The 25089-nt window shown below is 39.3% G+C and overlaps 1 protein-coding gene across 6 annotated transcripts in view; it reads right to left on the bottom strand.

Annotated features, from left to right (window-relative positions):
* Positions 1–12797, bottom strand: part of COL11A1 (collagen type XI alpha 1 chain) — a 164285-nt gene extending 151488 nt beyond the window's left edge. For all 6 annotated transcript variants that reach the window (XM_049807754.1, XM_049807759.1, XM_049807755.1 and 3 more), the window contains exon 1: positions 12342–12797. In XM_049807754.1, the coding sequence (XP_049663711.1) occupies positions 12342–12456 (115 nt within the window). In that variant the 5' untranslated portion in view covers positions 12457–12797. The remainder of the gene's footprint in view (positions 1–12341) is intronic.
* Positions 12798–25089: the final 12292 nt, after the last annotated feature.

The raw sequence follows: 25089 nt of genomic DNA, 5'->3' as shown, positions 1-25089 counted from the left end.
AAAAATTAGTGGTGTAACATCTCAAGACCTGAAATAACTTGTAACTTGCAATATTTAAAATTGTAGAGCCAAATTCTGGTATTCATTACTGTGGTGTGACTGAAGTACATCCATTCACTCAATGAGCTTTCCATATTTGTAGTGGTATGGATAAGAAAGAACATTTATTCTAGAGCATTTCATATTAAATATAACTCCAAACCCATATTTAATCTTCCTTTGCTTTCCCTTTAGCTTTCTTCCACAGGAACAAAACAGGAACCTTGGCGGGGGGGGGGGGGGGGGGGGGGGAGACAGATTGAAAGAAATATAAAATCTTCTAAGCTACTTTAAATGGTACTAAAATATGTGTAAAAACATGCTAACTAAGAAGAAGAAAGAAAAAAAAACTTCTGTCAGCATATCTCTGCTGGAAATTAAAGGATTCAGTAGAGTTAAGTAGTTATAAACTGGAAACTAGATCACACTTTTACACTGCCAGGCCAGGACAGAATATCAGGAGTGAATTACATGAGGGAAACTTCATGTTTTTTCTATTTCTTTGGAGAGGAGGAAAACGCATATAAAAACTGACTTCCACTTTTGGTTAGCATTTTCAAGCCTAGGCTTCCTATACATACAATGATACATTTATTTTAAAGGCTATGACAATGCATTCTATTCAGTGAATTAATAACCACATCTTTCAAAAATATAATGCAATTACAGATTGAAAAAGAACCTCTGTAAAAATCTAGACTACATTTTGATCATACATTCCCAGTTAAAAATATCATAGCTTTCATTTCATTCCACAATATCTAAATTGAAATAATATCTGTGATATATCATTCCTATTAATACTGATACTACACATATGGATCAAATTCTGATGCCTTTATATTGCATTATACCTAACAACTACTGCCATTGTTCAATGTGATTTTTTCTGGAGTTAAGTAGAAGCTGGTGGAAACAGCAGATTCATTTCTGATAGGTTATAAAGTCAAAAATATAAACAGCACTTCTTATACAAGATCAGAGGACTTGCTTCCTTCACTTTGACTTCCTGATACATTTGAGCTGGAATCTATTATGTAATATGGCTCTTCCTCTCTCTTGGTGGAAACTGTCCATGGAGGAGGTTCCCAGGGACCATAACAATACAGGTTATGATATCAGAGAAACGAGGGACTGAGAAACTGTACAACAATGCAGAAACTGAAGTCGTTTCGACACACAGTCTGTGCTGATGACTTATTCAATATGTAACATCAAGCCTCCTTGTCTTAAGGATGACCTTATTTTTCAGTACAAATGCTTAGCATTTCCACATCTCTCTATGGGAATGCTTCTTGTAGGTGACCACATAAACCTAGATAAAAGGATATACATCACAAGACAGGGACAAGTTGTATCAAATGCAAGAAAATTTGCATTGGAAGGGCCAGGTCTGGTTCATAACATATGGATTCATTTAAATGTAGATGGTAAATAAATGCATGGTGGTTAATCATATCTTCTTAGTTTATAAAATACGTATCCTGTCTGTAACTGAGATCATGGCAAACTTAATATCTTAGTAATAGCCAATAAAGTTTCTTGTTTGTGCTTCAGCAGCCACCATCAAAATTATGCATTGTGATAAAGCCCATCTGACCCTCCAAAGGCAAACTGTACAGAACACAAAAAAGATGGATCAACAGTGCACCTAATGGCAGCCGTGTTGCCTTTGGAATTACACCAATAGCAATCATTTTGGATAAAAGAGTAAAATCTATACATATTATCTTTCTAGTTACAATCATGTTGTAAAGTTAATTATCTTCATTTTAGTGACTTTGCATTTATGAAAATGTTTTGATTTACAACAGATGCTTTTTCACAATTTTCTAGCTACTCATCAACTGCAGCAATGATCCAAAACCAAAAGAAGTTCTTCATATAGGCTTACTCAAATTGCATAGGTTTACTCAAATCAATGTACTGAGTGACATTAATGTAAATGCTAGGTATGTAAACATTAGGACATTAACACACACTGAAAATAGAGCTGTATTGTTTCACACAAATAGAATCTTCTGTCTCATATCACTCTAAGCAACTAATGTGTATGTTTCAATAAATTTACACTTAAGTATATGAAACACTTGAGCTCCTGTTTCTTCGCACACATTTCAGCTTCCACTCACAGTATCTTAGTAGTAATTTAAGTCTGTTGCTGTCACAAATCAATTGACAAATTCTGTATCAGATTCATTTCATTGATAGAAAATGACCTGGACACTCTGTTACTAGGAATTTTTTTATCTGCAGAAGAAAAAAAATTCTGCATGCTTGTGAGTGCTTCCTCAGAAGTTCTTTTTTAATGTATGTAGGCTAATTGGTTATCAGATAGGTTTGTAACCATCCTTTCCTACATAAAGCTGTATTGAGAAACAGTTTATAGGTCAGTTCCATGAGTGGCTACAATTCCGCACTACTGTGGATCTTACTCAGTATTTCATGTCTTAGTCAGGTCTTAAGAGGCCAAACATATAGAGTGGTCCTATCACAGATGCATGCAGTGGTCCTCAGTAGACTTGGAATAGATGCAGATTGGACAGGTATTATTCAGTGAATTGAGAGTTCTTTTGAGTGAATTTGATTATACCTTAAGTGAGAACCAAAGAAGCCAGAATGGACACTGTGCTTCTTATCCAGAAGGTCCCGTACCTTGAGTTTTCTTCTATTCTACACAGAACATACTGCAAGCCCCTTAGAAGCTGCAGTGAGAAATCAAATATAGCCCTGAACTTTTTTAGATAGGCTATACCAAACTTGATATCTATTATCTTTCTATAAACTGTACAGCAAAGCATTTTTAGCTGCAGTGAAAGGTTCTAGTGACTAAGGACCACACAGTTCAAGACAGACTTTTACTGAAGATAGGGTATACACAGGAAACTATCATCTGCATTTTCAGAAGGAAGGACTTCACTGTCAGGCCTCGAAGTAAAACTCTCCAGGACTGACAGGAAAGTGACTGTGGTGGCAACTTCTGGCTACAAAATTCATTCCCATAAGAAATTGTTCAGGGGATGACTCATTTAGACGAAAATATTTTTCTTTCTGTTTAAATGCCTAATAAAGCATAGAAGTTGAAATCCTATTATATTTAGATTTTGGTCTGGTAACTCCTGGGTCTTAGTCTCTTAATTTTATGAGAGAGTTCAGGCACAATGATCCTTCCCTATTTAAAGGCTATGTTCACCTACATAATTTACAAGATGCTCCCAGATTGCATACCGGGAAACATACTTTAAATGCAAATAATAACAAAACTCAGGGGGGGAAAAGCCAGTATTCTTTACTTTACAGATACACCTTAGAAAACTGAGTGTGCAACTGTTCGCTATACTGTTAATAAATTTGGCAACTGTGGCTCTTCCTTTTTCACACATAGTAAACCGTCTTTTTATAATAAACAGTATTATATATTTTTCAGATATAATAAACAGATAACTTCTCGACTTATCGTAATTCTTCAGCAACACCCTTCTTTTGATTAATGTGGAAGTGAAAATTTATCAGTAATGACTCCACAAATAGCCTGTAAGAGTTACAATCAATAACTCGTAATTGGTGAGATACAACCCTGGAGTAGAAAAGAGCTTAATTTGCCCCAGTAAAAAGCATTATCTGAGAAATTTAAGACGACTAATGTTTCTAAATTACTATCATTTTACTTCATATTTTTCCATGGAAATATGTTTCATTCTGCCAGTAATCTGTTCCAATGGAACCACCACAAAACTAAAACTTCAGTGTTGAAACATTAATCTTCAATTCTAAATGGGGTGGTTTTTTAGTTTAGTCCAGTTTTATTTCACTGTGACAGATCATTTAAAGAGTAGAAGCTATTATAGCCTGGTAGGCTAAAATATGCATATTTGGTGGGTAATGATGAAGGAACTCCTTATATCTGTGGACAAGACTTTCAAAATAGGTTACCTATGGTTAGATTTCTAGGTATATATTTAGGAACTTAAATAGAAGGTACTGCTGCTCCACAGTTTTTTGAAACTATGCTACCTATTAAAGGCATAATAGACTACAGTTATTTAGTTTATTTACTTTTCTTAAAATTTTGAATCTTCATAGCTATAAGTGCTCATTCTAAGGGCTCTCCGTGTATTCTATAGGTGAGTAAAGGTAAAAACTACTATGATGAAGGTTTCTAACTGACACTCATTTGATCGTCCAAGTCTTAATGAATGTAAGAGGTGAAAATATTTTCATGAACAAGAACTCATATGAAGGTGTAACTAGTCTTCAGTTTCTGCTGTTGACCTCTTAGAACAGTGCTGTCGGGCCAGAAGAAGAGAGAAAAGTTTTTCTTTTAAAAACAGTCTTAAATACAGATTGTGTCAAAGTTCTTCTACATAGGTCTATTTTAGCTATCATTTGCCAAGCTGTTTCAGCTGTTCTCCTACTGTGAAACCTGATAACTTTTCCCCTCCTTGCATTCCTTCTCCCAGATTATTAGTCCAGTTTCTGATTCTATCAACAATTAGCAAGCAGTTTCATTTACCAGCTAGACCTAAGTTTGCTAGAGCAGAAAGAGTAGTGAATGCTGCCACTTTGCCAAATTATCAGTAAGGAAATCTTTACTAGCAGTGTTAGAATCTGGATTTGTTAAACTGTTATCGTTTGTTGACCTTTAGGATACAAGACCCATCTATTACCAGAAATCTATTCTATTTCTAATGTGATAGGAATATTTTTGTTCTTATTTTACCCTTATGCACTTTTACTTATTGTGGGCAGCTATGATGGGCATGCTTTAAAAACAGAAATACATATAATTATTATTTTCTGTACTTATTAACTTACTGTGTCTTGATCTGTTAAGCATTAATACTGGGGTAAACATTGAAAAGCAGGAATTCAAAAGCATGTTATGCCCAAAATGCTTCATTGAGCTTACCAGTTCTTAGAAAGGACTCTACTGCCTTCCCACTGCAGGCTCTGGTGTCTGTATCCCAAGCAATGATTCCCTGCAGTTCTGCCATAGGTGTCCAAGCACTAGAAAAGGATTAGGCACTCTTCTGTCCTTAGCATTTCCTACTGGCTAGCTCTGGGCAGATCTGCACTTCCTCACAGTCTTTTGGGATTGGCAGTCTGAGAATCGCCTGCCTCGCAACTCTCTACTGAGAGCTCAGACACGTTAACAGAAGACTGTCCTGGGAGCAAGCATCAAAAGCATCAGTTCTGCAAGTGTCCTTCGTGAAGGTTCCTATACTTTTCATAGATGTTAACCAAAGGGCTTTACAGAATTGGATAATATGAACTCTCTGTTTTCTGGGCTGCGAAACTGAGTTACAGAGCATCTTCTAGGTACAAAAATCAAACCAATTAAGCTCCTGAAAATCAAGCTTTTTTTCTATGTACCTAAATATAAATTTATGAGATTAACTGAATAGATATTGCCCACGTATATACTTCTAGAGACATACTTCAAGGTTGATTTACCTGTTAAAAATTTTCCTACATGTTAGCTTTTAGATGAATTATGTAATTGGGATCTTGGCTAGTGACAATTTTGGATGAAGGTCTTGTTGCAGTAATTTCATATTTAATGATTACAAGAACTAGAGATTATCCAGATGCAAACAGGAATGCTTTAACCAGCCTATGATTGACTGTTTCACCAACAGAGGGCTTGTGTAGAAGTGCTCAGAACTGACTACTTCTGTTTCCACACCAGTTATTTGAAAATTTTTCATTGACTTCCTATGCCGCAAAATTTGCTAAATACATAATAGTATTTCAAAGACAATAAAGACAGTCTATGCATATGTGGGATGCATTTTTGATACTCACCAAGTACTAACTATATCTCTTTTTAAAGACCAACCTCTAACACTCATACAGTAAAAAAGAAAAACAAACACTAAAAAGCTCTTAAACCCCATATTGAAACCAGTGGAAAACCTGCCTATATCAACTACACACTCAGATCTTTAATAAGGTTAGCTTGCAGGCTTATTTATTTACTGGAAATAATCAGCAAAAAACAAGAATAGTTATTTCTGGTTTCTGTACATTGCACAATTCTGGAGTGTAACCTAGATTTTGAGATTGATGTTTCATATTTGCTTTATATATTTTGCCACAAATGACTTTTTTATTACTGAAAACCCTCTTTGAGACTAGATAGGTTGTACTTTTATCACTTGTTCAGCAACATTGACTACAATCAAGCACTAAAGACCTGATCCTGATTCCATAAAATGTTTCAGTTGTTACCCACAAAAGATTGGGCTAGTTCATCATCTGGTGCAGACCTGTATTGATCCATCAGTTTACAATATTTTAACATCTGTCTCAATACTTCTGTGGAGTTATTCCTATTTTACACCACAGTAGATTATATCAGAACTGCAGTCCAAGTGTCTAACTATGTTGAGGACTCTGCTAAGACTTAAAAAGTTCTTTTTGTACAGACAGTGGAGACAGTACTTCCAACTGTGAAAATCAGCAAAACAAGTATTAAATTCTTGGAGTATCCTGTTTCTTTTACCATATCAAAAAAAGACACAGTCTAAAATTGGTCACTGCTACAGGAAGAGACAAGGTATTCACTCAGCAATTAAGCATGAAAGAAATCAAGCCCACTTAAAAGCTTTGTCAGTCAAGGTATTTATTCAGAAATAATCCCAACAGACTTCAAAAACATCTTCTAATAAATGGGAGTTTTCAAATGTGGAACATTTGTATATTTTTCAGCAATAAGCATAGAAAAAATGCAAAACACAGCTAAGCACAAGATTTACAAATGGTGCCATTTAAAGTAACCCTATTTAATTTGATAGGGAAACAACTAAATGATTTTTTTCAAATCATACAACTAAAAACTTTAACCATACTTTCACTGATGTGGAGGTATTATCTCCCTTCTGAGAGCAATGCAAGGAAATCAGACCCAATTCTGTATCCTGCTGATATTAGCAGGAATTCCACTTAAGCAGACAGCAAAGTTGTAGAACCTTGAATTTTATTTTTTTAATAAACTATGAACAACCTATCAGCTTACTATGATAATTTGAGTAAATACACAGGTAAGGAACAGAGCAGGTAAAACTTAGACTACAGTAATACTTTAACAATGTGACCATAATTTGACTCATAACTAAGTTAATTCATATTACAGGCAAAGCTTAGCTGCCAGTGACATTATTCATAGCACAATCAGGATCTTCATTTTTTTAATCATAATTTATAATACATCTTTCAATTTCCTTTGCAGCAAACACTTTACTTCCATAATATCAGCTCTGCCAAGTAACTTCTATTTCACATACTGTATGCATTAACACTTTGACATACAGTGAAGTCCCAGACCTAGAATTTATAAAGGGTTTTACAACCCCTTATGTGTGATAATGTGCTAAAAAGAATTTAAGTTCTGCCAGATTTTACTACTATTGTAATCGCAGGGTCAACAATTAATCCTTACATTTACAGTCTGTAAACTTGGTATTTAATACTGAGTAGTACAGTTATAAGCCCTTGCAACAAGCATGTGTGTTCACCTAATTCCTTTTAAGCCACTGCTCTCTATTGTGTCCATCCAGAGGGCAAATCTTTATCACTGCATGAGATTTCACACTCTTAGAACATTAGAGATTTCTCCCAAGCTCTGCTTAATTTATTCCCCCCTATTATCAACAAATACTCAGAACCTATTATCAACAAATACTCAGAACAACAATAAATTAACCAATGCTGGGAGGATTTCTTCTGAAAAGAAGCAGAGAGCTCTACAGAGAAAAGAAAAGCAACTTCTTAATCTTGCTGGCAGATGGAAACCCTACTGTTCACCACTGTACAAAACAAATCCGGGAGAGACATAATTGCTCCAGTGTGTTTTAGGTATAACTTCACTTCAGTAGTAATGTCATGGCTCTTTTATTATGCTGCAACCTTGTTAGAATTAAGGGCCCTATTTGGAGGAGACCAAATAACTTTGGGCAAGACAATTGTGCAACTGAGTATGACAACTTCTTTCCTACATTTTACAACTGCTACAGACACCAATTTTACCAACAATGTGGGGTTTTTTGTTTGTTTTGTTTTTTTTTTTTTTGTAATCAGAAAACACTGTAGCACCAGGAAAGGTTTTATAGCAAAGATTATTTTTTCTAGTGGCATTCCAATAGCAGGTGCTAAACACAGAGATCATTTCAAGCCAAAACCACTGAATATTTGAACATTTGTGGGTATTCTATATGTACTTATATACAGTTACATTTGTTAAGATATACACAAAACTGAAGTTGAGAAACTTCTTTTCTGCAGGGCTAGTAAAAAGACATAGTTTCCTGCAGCCTGAATAGTGCTTTCTGGGATCCTTGTGAAGTCTCCTTCTAAAGTAAATGCAAAGATTCATGCTCTAGAGAATCTACAACACATACCAGTCATTTTTCTGTGTCAGATGTCTGCTGCTGAAGCTGAAATAATTATTTTGCCTTAGAAACAATTTAAAAAATCTAAATTATATAGCAAACCAGACATATACATGCAGGTCTCTCTTGCACTATACTGGGAAGACTGGACCATTTCACCTGCTGATCCCTGGGACTCAGAAAAACTTCAGCTAGGACCACTAGCTGAATCTAGTGAAATCACCCTTTGTTTAATCGCTTTTGCTCACTTTGTGAATACTCGTCTGAGAAACCCCTGTATGTCCTCTGTTTCTGAAGGTTAATGGCATTTTGTTAAACTAAAATTAGCACACAAGACTATTTCACTGTAAAATAAAGGAACAACAAAAACGTTTATATTCTTTTTCAACCTTAAAAGTGAATTGATCAGTTAAAATCAAAAGTGCTTTACATCACTAACAGTCCTGAGAAGAGTTTCATACTTTTCTAGTTTAAAACACCTTTTTGTACAAGTTTAGACTAGCCAGATACATTAAACAGTTTTCATTCAAGAAACAGATCTGTATCTTCCCAGTGTAACTTACTAAGCAATAACAAACAAGTAACAGTGTTAAGTGTGCATCCACAAAGAAAACTCTCCTTTTGCCATCACTAGTGGGCCCAGCTCTGCATTCCTTCTGCACCTAGAACTCCCACTAGTTTCCAAGCCTGTGTGTGGGAAGTACAAGGAACCTTTGTATTTCCTAAGATGACTGTAAAAAGTATCTATCCTATATTAGAAACAAATCTGCCTGTCGCTTACAGAAGGTCCAAAGTGTATTTTCTATATATAGCTTCATAGCCTCATTTTCAGTAAGGATTCTTAAATCTTTTTGCACTCAGATTAAGAGCTGGATTTCCATTTGCTTGAAAAAGCTCATAAATAATAAAAAGACTGATTTTTCATTTCTTGCCCATGAAATTTAAATCAGCATCACAATAGTGCATTGATGCCAGGCCCTTACAAAAAATTTATAGTGTTGAAGCCATGCCATTTTGACTAAATGAGTTTATTCATTCCAAACACATTACCAACAGATTAAGTATTAAAGGTGAGGAAGGGGAAAGGAAATCAAAGGATGTCTTTTAAAATACTGAATTTTGTTTGCTTTAGCCAAGTCATAAAGCAAAAATATTTTCTAAAAGGAGCTGCTTAAGAGCTGGTGGGCACTGAGCTGACCAAATATGAGTCACTAGTTTTCCCATTCAGTTGCTTCTCACTTCTGTAACTTTTTCTGCCTAAAGAAGAAATAACTCCAGAGCTCAATCAAATCTTCGCACCCCCTTTCTTGGTACTATGAAAGATACCTCATACTTCTCTTTCTCTTTTGTGTTAAATAAAGAAGCTTGAAAAAAAGTCAAGAATTTTAGGAATCTTTTGAGGTTTCTCTACATAGAATGGATTCTGTTGTCTTAAAAAGAAGTCACTGCTATATGAGTAACACTTTATATGAATACACCATTTCTTTACATAGGGGTATGTAATTTTCTTTACATAAGGGTAGTTTATGAAAAGTCAGTTGAGGAATATAGCATTTAATTTAACAGAGTTTATAAGGGCAATGATTCATATTTTACCCAGCACTGTCATTTAAGTCATGTTGTTTACCTGCTGCAGTATGCTATTTTATTTTATTCCTCAATATTTTCCCTCTCCTACTTCCAAATATGAATCATTATGTCCTATTTTATCTTTTAACTACTTAAAATAAGATTAGAATACATAAAAGATGATTCAGAAATATCTCCCTTGTACTCTGTTAGGGAAATTAGGTCAAATTCTACTCCCTCTGTAGTCAATGGAAAAACTCTTGCTGACTTCAATAACAGATCAAGCCCTAAACACACAGCTCCCTGTAGTTTCTAAGCAAATGGCATACTGTATTTCAGAAAAGTTCAAGAAGTAAGTTCTTTTCAGAATGCTTCTACAAACACAAGAAGCCTGTAGTTTTATGTTTCTAAAATGTCCTTTACACATAAGGCTAGAGGGAAAGATTTTTAATATAGCTTTTTAATTTAGTAGCGTTATCAAAACCAAATTAGTCTGCCTAATGTTACTGAATGCATTTCAGCAAGTACCAGATAACTTGTGTTGATTTTTCCTGGGCTGCTTGGGTTTAGATTTTCTTTTATTTTTCATTTGCATCCAACCTGTTATGTAAAGATAATCGACATAAATCCTACTTAATTAAGTCAGTTCTACTGTGAATGGTCACATGAAAAGTGGCACAAAAAAATCTATCATGCTTTTGCGAACAGTATTGCTTCTTGAAGCAGTTTAATTTCGACACAGTAATTGAGGAGACGCATCCTGGGAGCTCTGCGAGGTTAATTCACCCTGGGTGTAACTCCACTGGGATCCGTGGAATTGCAACAAGGATGAAATTTGACCCAATCCAATCCCTGTCACAAACGGGGCCAGCAGGGGGCAGAAGCCCTGATGGATCTGACACCGTCAAGCTTGTGCTCAGGTATAAAGGGCTTGAATGGAAACTGGTCGCTTTACTGTGCTCCCTCCAGGACGCCTGTTGATTCAGAAAGTGGGAATTCAGATCGACAAATACCTCGTTAAAATAATAAATGCGTAAAAATCGAACCTTTCTTTTCGGCGAGTTAAACCCCTTCATGGATGTCAGACCCACAAAAACCCCAAAACCTCAATCCCAGCCAGATTGGCCCCCAGATGCGCCTGCGGACTCCGGCGGGAGGGAGGGATGGAAGGAGGGAGGAAGAGGCAGCATTTCCCCCCCTCGGTCGGGCAGGAAAGCGCTCCCGCCACCGGAGATCGTACACTGCAGCTCCGCGAAATGTGCGAGCACATCTCAAAGAGCCGGAGCGCCTCGCCGGCGCCCGGATGGGACGGCGCGGCGGGCGGCCGAGGGCTGAACCGTGCCGGGGAGCGGTGCGGAGGGGAGAAGTGCGGGGGACGAGAGGGGGCAGCGATTCCTTTCTGCTGAAGCTGCCTGGCTCTTGTTCCCACTGCGAGTCCCGCGCGGGCTGCACCCTACCCACCAGGTCCACGGACACCTAAGGGACCACTCGACACCCCCCTCTCCCCCCGGGGAGGCTGCAAAAGGGGGAAGGAGGCTAGGGACGGCGCCCCGGCTCTGACACCGCCCGTGTGGAGCCCAGCGACCGTCAGGCTGAGCCTCCCGACACCCCCCCACCCCCCCTCCCTCGCCCCCGCCCCGCCGGGGCATCTGCGGGCCCGGCGCTGCCCACACCACCTGCGGGGCGCCGCTACCGCCGGGAGCTGCTCTCCTCAACGTCTGGCAAAGGGCCCCTTCAAACGTATTTTCTCCTCCCCTCGCGTCGTGGAAAACTTTTTGCCCACTGGAACACTTTGCAAAGGGAAAAAAAATAAAAAAAAAAAAAGCGGAGAATGGAGAAAAATGAGAGCGGAGAGCCTCCACCCCCCAACTTTCCCTTTCCTCGCCCCTCCGAGGAGAAGGCAGATACCCGTCGCTCCATTTCAGCCACAACTTGGTGAACTTGAGCAGAGTAACCACTCTCTAAGTTCAACAAACCCGAAAATCGTACCCACGCTCCACACAACTGAGTTCAGCGCTGGAAGAGGAGAAGTCACTCTGTTCAACAAGTATTTCTTCCATCTTCCCACCCCGCCAGTGCATCCCCTCCACCGCATGAAAGCCACATCCAAAGTTAAACGCCGAGGCTGAACGGGAGCCACCCCTTCGCGGCACCTGGGAGGGACGTCCCTGCCGGCGCTGCCGGGGGCTCCCAGCGGGTCTCCGCGCCCCGAGCCGGCCCCAAGCCTCGGGAGCCGCTCTGACAGGTTTCCTCTGAAGCGCGGCCCCAGCCGTGCCCTGGCTCCTTCTGCCCGAGGCGGGGAGAGAGGCGACTGGAGCCCCCGGCTCCCCTTTGCTTTCTTACCTCCTCTGACCTCTGCAGCCCGGAGAAGGATAGCGAAGGTGATGAGCACGGTTACAGCCGAGTCCCAGGGCCACCTTCTCGTTTTCCACCTTGTGGACCATCTCTGCATCTCCATGCTGGGCACCCACAAGTGTGAATTAAGCCCGGGCGCCTTCAGTTTATACCAGCTCCGTCCTCTCCACTATATTCCCAGAGAAGATTTCTCCTATAGAGCCATACGTAGTATGCCAAGAGGGGGTTTCTCTCTCACACACCCCTCCCTCTCTGCCCGGCCTTGCGCGGGCCCCTCCGACCCGTCCTCCCCGGCGCCCTGCCTTCAGACTGAAGGGAGATGAGGGGCTTTAATCAAAACGCGAAGAGCGCCGCATCCCCCTAAAGGCTTCATCCCGTCAGAGGGCTGGGCGAGAGGCTCCCAGGGCCACCCCTGGAGCCCAACTGACAAGCCAGCCGCCGGGCGGAGGCCAATCGCGCGGCTCCCCCGGCCGCCCACAGCACCGCCCTCCGCCTCGGCGGCGGCACACCGGCCTCTGAGCGGCCGCCAGCCTCGCGCGGCACGGCCGGCCCGCGGGACGGCGGAGAGCGGCCCTCCCGAAGGCGCTTGGGGAACGGGAAACGGCGGGGCGGGAGCGAGCCGGGGGAGGCCGCGGGGGTGCCCCGTTCACCGGGACACCGCTGCCCGCTCAGTCCCGCCGCCGCCCCCCGCCCGCCCCGCCACCGCGCCGCGGGCCCCGCGCGCCCGGAGCATGCGCAGTTCCGGCCGCGGCTCCCCGCGGAGCGGAGCGGAGCGGAGCGGGGCGGGCGGCGCGAAACGGGGATGCTTGGCGGGGAGGGAGGGGTGGGCAGGGGGGCGACACTCGGGACTAGCGGAAAGGCGGGGGAGGGGGACGCCGGGTGGGGAGGGAGCGGGGGAGGGGGGTGCTTGAGGGGGGAAATGGGCGTGAGAGGAGCCGGGGCGCTGAGGTGAAGGCCGGCGGCGGGGCGCACTCCGAAACTGCCAGCTAGCGTTGGTGCGGCGGCGGGTCTGCGCCCCGCGGCCCGTGCCCCCTCACCCCCGCTGCCAGGCGCAACTTGTTCTCACACACCCTCGGGGGACCTCCGGGGGCTTCGCTTTAAGGAGGCTGTAAGAAAGGAGGGAGCGGGGTGATGAAGGAAAAGCCCGCCACCAAAGGGCCGTCCCCGTTCCCCGCCTCACCACATCCTGGAAATCGGGGAGCCAGGTTTCACAGCTCCTCCCCGAGAAACCTCCCGCTCTCACTCGTGTCCTGCTGCCCCACGGGTGCAGCAGTCGGTAACGGGGACCGGCCTGTAGGTAGGTAGGGGAAGCCTCTGGCAGAGCCGAGACGTGCAGCAGGTCTGGTCGAGACCGACCGGAGGGATCACGATCTGCCCTGGCTCCTCTGGGAAGTCGAAGAAAACTAGCACTGCATTTTAATAGAAGTGTATATAGAATGTTTAGGGCTTGCTGTCATCGAGATCTTTAACACCTTACAGCACGTAATAAACATACGGTTTATCTACAAAATACGTGTCGCTTTTATATGTCAAATGGAATTTCAGAAGTGCATTTTCCTTTCCTGCAGTATCTTTACATTTTAAGATACCTAGCTCTTTCTGTCCTTGATTTTCTGAAATAGCTGGTATCGTCGCTATTAGATTTACAAACGAGGGGACTGAGGTGCATAGCACAGTTACATCTAAGCTCCCTTAAATGCTGTGGATTGGGTGCCATTCTGTGAAGAGACGGATACACAAGGTTATTGCGGCACTTCCAGTAGGTAGCCACAGTAGAGCTGTCGAGCACCAAAATGTCATGTCTATCCCACTTTTCTGTATCAAAGCTTACTCCTTCAGAACTGGTCTTACAATTGTCTGTCTTAAACCCTAACCACATACAGGTCCCCAAAAGCCAGGAACTGAGTATTAGGACTATTATTGTTGCCCTACCAGTCTGTGTTGTTCTCAGTTGTTTACTAGATGCTTCCTAGAACAGATCAAGTTAATTCATTGTTTCATCCTCCTTCATTGCAATGTCAGTAGGTAGTCCCAATGGCAATTTATTCTTTTCACTCAATACTTTGTTACTGGAAAATCTCATATACTATGAAGTTTCAAGTTTCCTCTTGATGCTTATAAATTACACATCTTTCTGTCACCAGCATTTTTGCTACTTCCAGTCTCTTACGACATGTTGTGTCTCTGACAATTTTTTTTTGAGCCTTCCTGTTAGCCTAAATGAATACAGCTAAACTGTATCTTAGTAAAAAGAAAAAATTCTGTCTGCCAAGAGAGGAAATGGAAGCATTTCAGATAGGTGGTGAAGAAGAACAGGTATTCTCACAGTGCAGAGAATAGTAATTTAACACAGTGCCTTTACAGCTATTTAAATTTTAGGAGATGTGGTTCAGCCCCCAAAGTGTCAGTGGAAAGATACCCACTGATTTTTGTGGTCCTACATCAATCCAGAGCAGAACAAATAGGACAAAATGCTGAGTATTTGACAGAATTTTAGATCCCTGAAAGGCATTAGAAGGAAAACATATTAATCCAGGTGAGGCAGCATGCTTATATCAATATACAATTCTGTATAATTCTATATAAATTCTAGTACGAGAACCACATTTTTTTAGAGCTAGCTCAGTTATTTTTGCATGCCAGCATATCAAGCCACACAGACGGGTAATAAATTACCATCAGGTTCTGCAGTTACAAGAGAAAAGTTACATGTCGTTTAGGTGAAGATCCACATCTTGCAGCCCTCAAATTCAGTATTTAAGGACTATTGATTTTCATTTAACTGATTTTCGTAGTTATTGTTTGTAATCTTCTTAATTGCCACAGTGACGTTCCAGAGTGAAGTAATTGCAGCCTAGGTGCCATGAAAATATGTCAAAGAATAGATAACGTTTTAGAGCATGGATAAGCTTTATGAGTGCCATAAAATTATTCTTAAAAGATTTTTTGGTAGAAAATTTCAACACTTAGATGTAATTTCAGGAGAAATATGTTCTTTCTTGAATCTGAAACAGGGTTAAAACATGAAAATGTTTTCAGAGAGAAACAGAAGAGAAGTGAATATTGTTATTTTTTAAATCAACCGTGATCCACAGTGATTTGTTCTTTCCGTTGGCTTTCTTGTTCCTCATTACTCTTCAAGACAGTTTTAGTGAAAAGATGAAGCACTGTGACATTCATTATGTTCTGTCCCTGATACATCAACGTTGGCAGATTAGCCCATGTTTAAATATTAGGAATTGCTTTCTTGTATGGGCACAGATGGGTCATTGTTGTATTTTGGGGCAGAGAGGGGGAGGGGGTTAGGAACTATGGAGAAGAGAATATTTTTCCTTGGACCACTATAGTTTACAAGAAACTCACAGCAGCAGCGCTTTCACATTCTTCAGACTATAGGCACCATAATTAAATGCAACTGTAAATGTGATGTTCTTTGGCTGTCTTGGAATCATACTGTGTTTTTCCTAGCATATTCCTTGACATCACCAAAAGCAAGAGACTTCTCTCTGTATGTAAAGGGGTCATTTCACTGGGAATAACTGTATCAGTCCTATCGGAACTAGTAGACTGTCTGGTTAGGAGGTAGATGTGACAGGTTTAGGCTGAAGGTTTTAGCAAAGAGCTCAGGGTATGACACCTTTCTACAAGTTCCCCCAAAGTTAAGTGTGCTGGTAGAAATCATTGACTAATATCATCTTTAACTATGGGGGTTACTCCCTTATATGCTAGTTAATTCAAGTTATAATTAGTGTTCGAGTAATAGTGTTAGAGTTTGAGAATCCTAACTGTCCTAAACCCTGAGTAACGCTCAACTATGCAAGACTGCCAAAGATGAGTAGCAGGGAGGTATTAATAGAATCTGTTGTACTGTGTTGCAATTTCCTGTAGAAAGTGGTGCCCTTCCTAAAAGTAAAACTACTATTAGAAATGAGTTTAACACTGATACTAGCATTCTAAATTGTCACAGTTTCAATTTGCATTTTGAACCTGTGGGAAACAAGGAGATGAGAAGGAGGTAGGCATTGACAGAAGCCAGTGCCTTATACCAACTGACAGAAACCAATGCCTTAGTCTCCTGTAGGCTGAGAATAAGTCTAGTGTTTAGGCAGAGGGTTTAAGGTTTAGGAAAATAAAGCATCAACAGGTAAATTCATTTCTTATAAATGCAAAAATCTTGACAGCAAGCTTTGTGTTAATGTAGTTAGCAGCCAAAGCCTTTCATCATTGTCTTCCTCAAGAGAAAATAATATTTCTACACCAGATGGAGAAATAAGCTAAGGGTCTATATTTTATTTTACAGTTGGAATTCATTCTCTATATCTGAACAAGGCTTTTGGTACACTTGAGGTTAGGTTTTTTAATATAATATGTCTGCATCCCTGAGTAATGTTCTGCTCTACAGGTTCCCTTGCAGGTAAGGATAGAAACAGTACAAATGAAAACCGGAGACCAATATTGGTTTATATTACATCAGTAGGTTCCTATGTATAAATTACAAATTGGTGTTGGACTCTGCAGAGACTACAGAGGTGACAATTGGACAGATACTGCTAGAAGCCTTATATTGTCTTATATTATCAGTCTCTGTAGGAATACTTGCCCTAGGAGAGTGTTGTTAGTGTTTAAAACAGGTTAAGCGTAGGGTTTTGGAAACCAATGACTAAGTATGAAGAGCATACCTTATGGTGGAATCTACAGTGTTCCCAGAAATAAGAATTAATAAGGCTCAGGTCATATGAACAGAAGCTGTTGGCTTTTCCTCTAGTAATTAATCCTGCAGTTAATAATAATGCAAGAGTTAGAATTTGAGGTGTAGGATTTTAGGATTAATGTTTGGGAATCTTTAGACTGAATCTAGTAAATAAAATGGGCCAGGGACTGTTCTGTAGCCCTGCAGTGTCTGGTCGTCTGGATAGGGTTGAGATTAGATTTACTATCTAGAATCCAATTTATTGCTAGTCTCTGGAATGTTCTTAGGGGCAGGAAAGAGACCAGTGATGCTACAAGCTTATGCCATTTGTTCTCTTTCAGTAATGATTTACTATCTTTCAGATTAAGATTAGGGAAATGTCAAGACCCCAGTTCATCATCAGTTTTTACATATCTGAAGAGTTAGAAAGGTTGCTGTCAACAGGCAGAGAGGTTTAGGTGAGGGCTCAACGACATAATTCATAGACAACCCAGCTGATTGGATCTAGAGATACAAAGTGGTCTGGTACCATCAAGATCCAGTACCTTATTTTCAGTTTGCTATCTTTTTCGTCTGTCAAGCCTATATACAGTTGTCATTAAGGTTACACTACAAAAGATGACTTCAGGAGTCTGGGTTATTGCTGGGGAATACAAAGCAGTTTATTGCTATCAATGGCCAATGCCTTGTTTTCAGGACTGCGTATAAGTGAAGGTTAGAGATAAGATTGGCTTGAAGATTAGGGTAGGAAAAGAATATTTTCAAGACCCACACAGTCAGATTTGCAAAGCTTGCAGGAATAGGACGTATGGAATCATCATGAGCTTATATTCCTTTGGATAACCATATGTATGCATATAAAATTAGGGGTTGGGATGGAGTTAGGAGGTATCATTTGGGAAATGAAAACTTGAGTGTGCTGGATGGTTGTTGGATTCTGCACAGCTCATGTTTTCATGGGCCATCTCTTAGTTCAGATATGGTGTAACTGTTGCCAAACAGACCACCTAAGTTTACAACTTAGCACAGTTTGTACAGATCCATCACCTTGCTGCAATGAAAGTAAAGTTTAGGACTGGGGTTATGTTCAGTGCTTAAGGCAAAAAAATCCAAGAGTCTTGCTTTTCCCAGATACTGCAGGGCTTGCTATTGTTATGAGAATGTGTCATCTTTTGTTTTGTTACAAGCACTGGTTACCTAGTTATGTATTAGAGTTGGGCTTGAGAAGAGTTATTCTGGAGACCCTGAATTATCAGTTGATTTTGTGTGAGCTGCAGATAGTAATAGGGGTCAGTCTCTTAGTTTCATGTTTGCTATGGTTATTGGTCTGATTATGGTTGCAATTTAGGAAGAAGGTTGAAGAACCCTCCCCACGTGGATTCTCTGCGCATCAAAGGGAAAGGAAAGAAACTGGTATTATCAGGAGCTAATGCATTATTTTAATAATTTTTTTTTGTTGGTGTTGTTTACTGAGTCATAACAGAGATCAGGATTGTTTGGAAAAAAACCTAGTTTATTACTTGATTCTGACCTGTCTGTGCAGACAAGATGAGGGCATGTGTTCTTTCCTAGAGCCCCCTACCCCCTTGCTAATTTCATGCACACCTCCATGTCACACAGTTGCCTTCCTTCACATGTTCTACTCCCCAACCCTCCTTTTTATTCGTGTACATCTATATTGTTAAATGAGAGGAGGAGTAACTGACTGCATTCATGTAAAATCTTACCACAATTAAGGAGCACAATTTTTTCATCAACTTTGTTCTTTTCATTGATAGATGTAGTCTGACAAATTTGTAATTCTCCATGAAGTTCCTCCTGTCTTGCTTTACATAGACTTAATACACATAAAAGCAAGCACTGTTCTAATGCTGATACACATGACCTATTTGAGGAGCTACAGTATATGGTATGACTGAGACGTTAGTTTCTCTGTAGATTGTGGATCTGTAGGACCACACATTTGTGAATGGAAGATTTTCTGACTGGAATTGTTCTGGGAATGTGCTATGTGTTTGGCCTCAGGTTAAAAGAGAATGTTAAAACTCTGTCAGCCTATGAAGTTCATTGAAGAAAAGCAGCAATCACTATCTTTCCCGGTCTCATTGACTTTGTTGGATCTTAATCATGACTGTCTTGTAGAATAGTCTGATCTTCTTGCACCTCACTCAGTAGAGAGAAAAATATTGCTGAAATATCATTTTGCAGCATATAAAGAGCAAAACATTTCCATCCTGTTCAGCAAGCAGCAGGAAGTACCGAGTATCATGCAGCATTGCCAGCTCTGCTTGGTAACTCGGTTGAAGTTTTTGGGGCTTGTTCCTAATTTTTCAAGGTTCATCTACTGATACTTTATAGCACAGCACAGTCTAATTGATACAGCAACCCACATTTCCTTTTTCATTTGCATGAATTTCTTCTTGGGATCATAACCTCTTATAATCATAATTATACTTAATTCAAGAGGAAAAAAAAAAGCAATTAGTGTAACATGTAATACATCTCCTAAGATATGACATATAAAGGATACCAGAATTTTCCTTATTTAAGACAACTGAAAATGAGACATACATATTTGATGGGTGGATTAGTTTCTTCATTTCTGTCTAGTTTTTGGATATGGCCATTACACACCAGAACTGTCAAAAATCTACATTTTGATTGCCATTTCTGACTTTATTTAATGGCCAACTAAAACTTACCTTTATAAGTCTGTCATGGTTTTGCAACACAAAACTTTCAAATATTTGCCTTTACTTGCTGGTTCCTTCATTGATTTGTTTTTATGATTTATCTGAGACTTCCTTTTGCTGCAGACCAGTTGAAACAGATACGTGGGCTGGGGGAACTATCAGGGGACAGTTTGGACAGGCTCAGTTACTCTCACAGCCAACTGTTTATCTTATCAGAGAGAGTCTCCCTGATCAGTTCTGCTTTACTTAGTTTTGCTCTTGAAGCAGTGGGCCAATATCTACGTACCACAGTCCATTTTTAATTATGACTTGTGACAAATTAGGAACGCAGATGTTTAAGTATGAAAAGTCTCTTACAGTCCCTGTTCTGCATTGTTTTGTGGCATTGTGTTGTATTGGGGGAGTACTGGTGGCCTATCTAATACACAAGGAGGCAGTGCAGGCACAGACTAATGGTCTCAATGTGTCACACACTTGTAGCATGTTTATTAGTTTCTGGCAACACTAATGCTACCACCCTCACAGTTCCTTTTAACTGGGGGAAATTAAGACAGGGAGAGAACTAAGAAGGTGAATAGCTAACAGGAAATTAATTTATGCTTAGTCATGACAGTCCTGGACTTCCTATGCGTAGACTCCTCACAACTGAATCACTTGTCAAAGTACTGTGGAGTGCAATAAAAGTTTATCCAGTTCTAGAAGAAAAAGTACTGAGAAAACAAAGGTAGCATTTCAGGGAGGCCTTCTGCCTCAGGTAGCTCCCTGTCTCATGCCTGCCCTCTCACTCACCCAAGTTTGAGAAGAGGAGGACTGAAACATAATGTGCATCTAAATAAATAAATAAAAAATAAAAGAAAGAATAAATTAGTAGTTTATCATTCAACAATTACTTATGTCCCTTTATATTTAACTCATTCCTCCAAAATAACACATCCTGTCAAAGGACTCACAGGGGTTGTCAAATGACAACTGCTTTGGAATATGAGAGTGCTGGCAGACTTGTTCAAGTATTTCTCATTATCCACCTCAAATAATGGCCATTTTAATAGTATTAGCTGATGAAAACTGAATCACATGCATTATCATGCCATGTAATAATTCTTTGTTAGACATAATTCTGTATTTATCACAGAAAAAAAAATGGAAACCCCATTGAGGAAAGTCATTGAGTTATGTGTAGTAGCTTTAAAATTAAGACATGGCAAAGCTTTTAATTTGATTTGGTGCCTTTTCATTTTTTAAGATTTGAAAACTCTGTTTAGGGCTGACCATGCCCTTTTGAAATGTGAGGCAGCCTTCAGTACACAAGTCCTATCAAAGTCTTGGGGACCAGTCCCAGGAGGCCAGTGGGCTGTGTGTGTTAACAGCAGTTCCCAGAAGGCATTGAGTAGTTCATGTGACAAGGAATAATGAAAAAAGGATTGCACTAAAACTGCCAAATTGCCTTGAGCTTCCTGTCCATGGGCATAGATTTCTGCGGAGCACGTAACTCGTCTCTCAAAGGCTGTGTATTTACATGTTGTTTGTGCATTTGTATGGATGTTGAAAAGGCAAGTCTCTTGAAAATATTATTTTAATCATTGTTTAATGTAATAAAACATGAATATTTGCTTGTGATATTAGGACAAACAGAAGAGAATACAGCAGCTCTGTGAGAATCACAAAAGAATAAGGAAATGCAGGACAAGCAGAACATCTCTGCATCCACTTTGTCCTATTTGATGATATCTTGAAATTGTGAATCACCTTTTTTCTCTGTAATATGTGTTATACTAAATGATCAATATGTTGATTGCTACTTCATTGACTCTTAGTAGCATTCATCTCCCTTTAACACTTTAAAAAAACTACCAAACAGGTGCTTGCAATGCTTCCATAATTCTACTGCAGTCTGTAATAATCTCAACTGCCCATATTTTGATATTTTTTTTTCCAGAAAGTGTTATTTTTCAGTCAATACCATGAAAATTATTAACTTTATCAGAATAATGTCAAATTTCTCTTTCAACATGTATCTTCAAAGCAGCAGTGGGTGTCCAAGCCCTGCTGTCTGCCAGGCACATTGCCCAAACAAAAAAATAATTAGATTCATTTGTAGCCAGTCTGGACTGGACTGAAGAAAAAAGTAATGAGGTCTACTAGCATAGTGATAATTGAGGAAGATGAAAACAGTAAACTGGAAAAAGTACAAAATGTAAAACTCTACATTAAAATCTAGCTTTATTAATATTAATTTCACAAGATACTATAAAATAGGCAATAAAAATATAAGAAGGTGAAAGTTCACATTTGGGTTCTTAGTTAAAGAAATGCAAGTTCCATTACATTGCTTCTTCCACTACTATATTATTTTATGACTTATGTGATCCGGACACTCAAGATTAAAGTACTAGGCTGCTGATTATTAAGTTATCATAGTAATAAGTAAATTTTATACTAGATAACAATCTTCAGTAGATACTAGTGAGTCCAGAATTCAATTATTTAAGTATTAAATTTGTTCTGGTAATTTTTACATAGATGATGAGAATGTAAATATTTTTCTTATTTATATACTGAAAGTTCTATAGGTACAATGAAAAAAAAAGTGATGATTTTATACATAATGCCTTGAGATTAGATTGCTAAAACAAAACATCAATCAGAATAAAATCTGAACATTCAAAAATGCAGTACTGTCAAATGAGTATAAAACAAATTGCAGAACTTCTGAAATACAGTGAGCAAAATAATGAAGGTTGAAATACGCCTATTTGTTTGTACTGCTGTCAGACATGAAACCAGAGATCAATTCTCTGTGCCAGGTGCAGTATTAGTGTAGATTCTCAATGTCTGGAGAAATCAAGATTCAGATATGCTTATAGCATCTACAGTGTATGTTTGCAGATTCTGAAGTGTAGGAGGCAATGTTTACTCTATTTTATGCTAAGGATTAATTTATTGTATCCAGATTGATTCCAGATGATGACTGCAGTAATTTTCCAAAATTTATTATATGGTTTAGTCTTCTAATTCTCTACCAAATTAAAATCAGATATGAGAGAGAGACTGAGAAATGGAGAGAAAAAAATATTTGAATCCAAATATTGATTATTTAGCTACCTTGTTATCATCCCTAGATTGCTCAGAATCCTTCAATCCTCATAAAGATAGACCTTAAGGATCATCACATTTGCAGACAATAGCATTTTCAAAATTGGGTTTTGCTATGTAGGATTTTATACATCTGTTTTTATTTTTAGGTATGTAAAACCCTCAAAATTCATTCCAGATGATATATAGCAATCTTGTCTTTTGCTTTCCCCTAGGTAAGAACATCCAACCTATCTTAACCGTAAATACTTTCTATTCTTTCTTTATTCCCACATCTGCAAGCCAGCTATGATTCTGATCCTTCTAGTATTTTGGCAGGTGCTTAATTTTTAAGTATGTAAGTATATCTGTGCACCCCAATTGGGTATATAGAGACATATATATGTATCTTTTTCTCCCCAGGACTAGTTCCAACTACTACAAGGTAGCTGGAAATTTCTAAAATCATTGTATGTAGGTGGTGGTTTTGATATACAAAAAGTAAAATCAATATATATTTCTTGGGTATCTGTATGGTGGCTCAGACAAAGATAAACTGGAATGATGTTACTATTATTTTGAGTTGGAGGAGAGTTGAAGTGGATGAAAAAAAAGGGGGAAAAAAAAAGGAAGATTAGTTCACTGTAGATACTCTTCTGTTGGACCCAAAATGATTATGGTATTGAAAAAGCTGGAAAGACCAATAGGAAGAGGGGAGTGAGAAAGGCTTATTTGCAGTGCTCTGGTTTGGGAGAGAAGAACCACTAAATGAAAATGGACATTCAGTCTCCACCATTCAGTGTTGCCGGTGCTGCTAATGCCCAGGGAAAGAGATTGATGAAATATTGAAAACCCAGTAGAACAATCTCAGTTAGCATCTAAGATAAGCTCCAGTCTTACAGTTTTAACTTTTGAAATAATACCCTAAATTCCTGCAAACCCATGGTAAATTGCAGCTAATTGAATAGGATCAGAATTTCCCACATTTTAAGATAAAGACAAATTTCTTCATGAATATAAGCAAGCATAACTATTGACTTCAGTGGACTCATGTCAGATTATATTAGAGCTCTGAATTTGGCCTTTTTGCTTTTGGAGCCCAAAGTGAATGTTTTGTGGATGACAGTGTTTCGAGAAAGATGCATTTTGACAGGAATGAGAATAATGAACAGGCAGCTGGAAATACCTGGGCATGTTATACTTCTTGGCAGACTTCACAAGCAGTATTGCTGCTGACTTTGGAGTTGCCTGTGGGTCTGTCACTTTGTTCGTCTCTGTCAGGATTGATTTTTCACAACTACTTTGTCTCCAAGGCGTCATTTCCCCGATGGCTCACCTTAGCCTGTAAGGCTGTTATCTGTTTTGAATATGTCTTAAACTCTCAAGAAATCTCTGAAGCAGTTTCTTTATTATAAAAAGTAATGGGAAAGGGATGGTAGCTTGTCATCCTATTATTTGTGTAGAAACATAATTTATGACAGCATATCTTTATGATATGTTTCTGTAACTCACTGGACTTAGTATTTTTGAGAAGAAATAATTTAGAAAGACCCATGAAATTACCTTACAAAATGAAGCTGTTAATTTATTTAATATTAGTTGCCCTTACACTGTTAGTCACATTGTGAAATTTAATCTAATACTGCATTGAGAAAGAGGAACACAATGTTTTAAAAATTGTGGTTGTTGAGAAAGCAATAGTACACTGTCACAGCAGATATTCATAAAATTTCAAACACCTACACTGATCAAACAATAAAAAATGGAATGAAAGAATGCATAGTCTGATTTCAAACATGTCAAGCTAGTACAATCTACCAACTTTGAAACCTGACCACAAGTTTGCATTACCCACTTTTTCTGTTTAATTTCCAGCTGTGGGAGCCACAGGAATGGGCTGCAGGCATGGGAATGCTGCTGCTGTCCCTTCAACAGGGAGTTTCCCTGTTCCCAACTTCCCCTCCCCAAAGGCAAAATGGTCTGGCTTGTAAAACAGTGGCTTCTTTCTATGCAGAAGACAGCAGGAAGAAATGCAAGCATTATTTTTTTTCTGAAAAATTCCCCTTAAAAATAGATGTTCAGTGCTTTGCTTCCTCTCTTACTTGTTAGGTCTCACTTTAAAAAATGTGTTCATCGTAATTTCTTAAAAACTTGCTGCTTTTATTTTATCAGATTAAAACTGTGTATTCTGAGGGTCATAATTTGGTAGATAACTCAGATCCAAGGCTTTCGACAATTTGTTTGGAGAAAAGTTGTTAAGTGTCAAGAGTTAATAAAAATT

The sequence above is a fragment of the Accipiter gentilis genome, chromosome 8, assembly GCF_929443795.1.
Source record: "Accipiter gentilis chromosome 8, bAccGen1.1, whole genome shotgun sequence".
NCBI classification, from domain to species: Eukaryota; Metazoa; Chordata; class Aves; order Accipitriformes; family Accipitridae; genus Astur; species Astur gentilis.
This window is presented reverse-complemented; position numbering and strand designations above follow the sequence as displayed.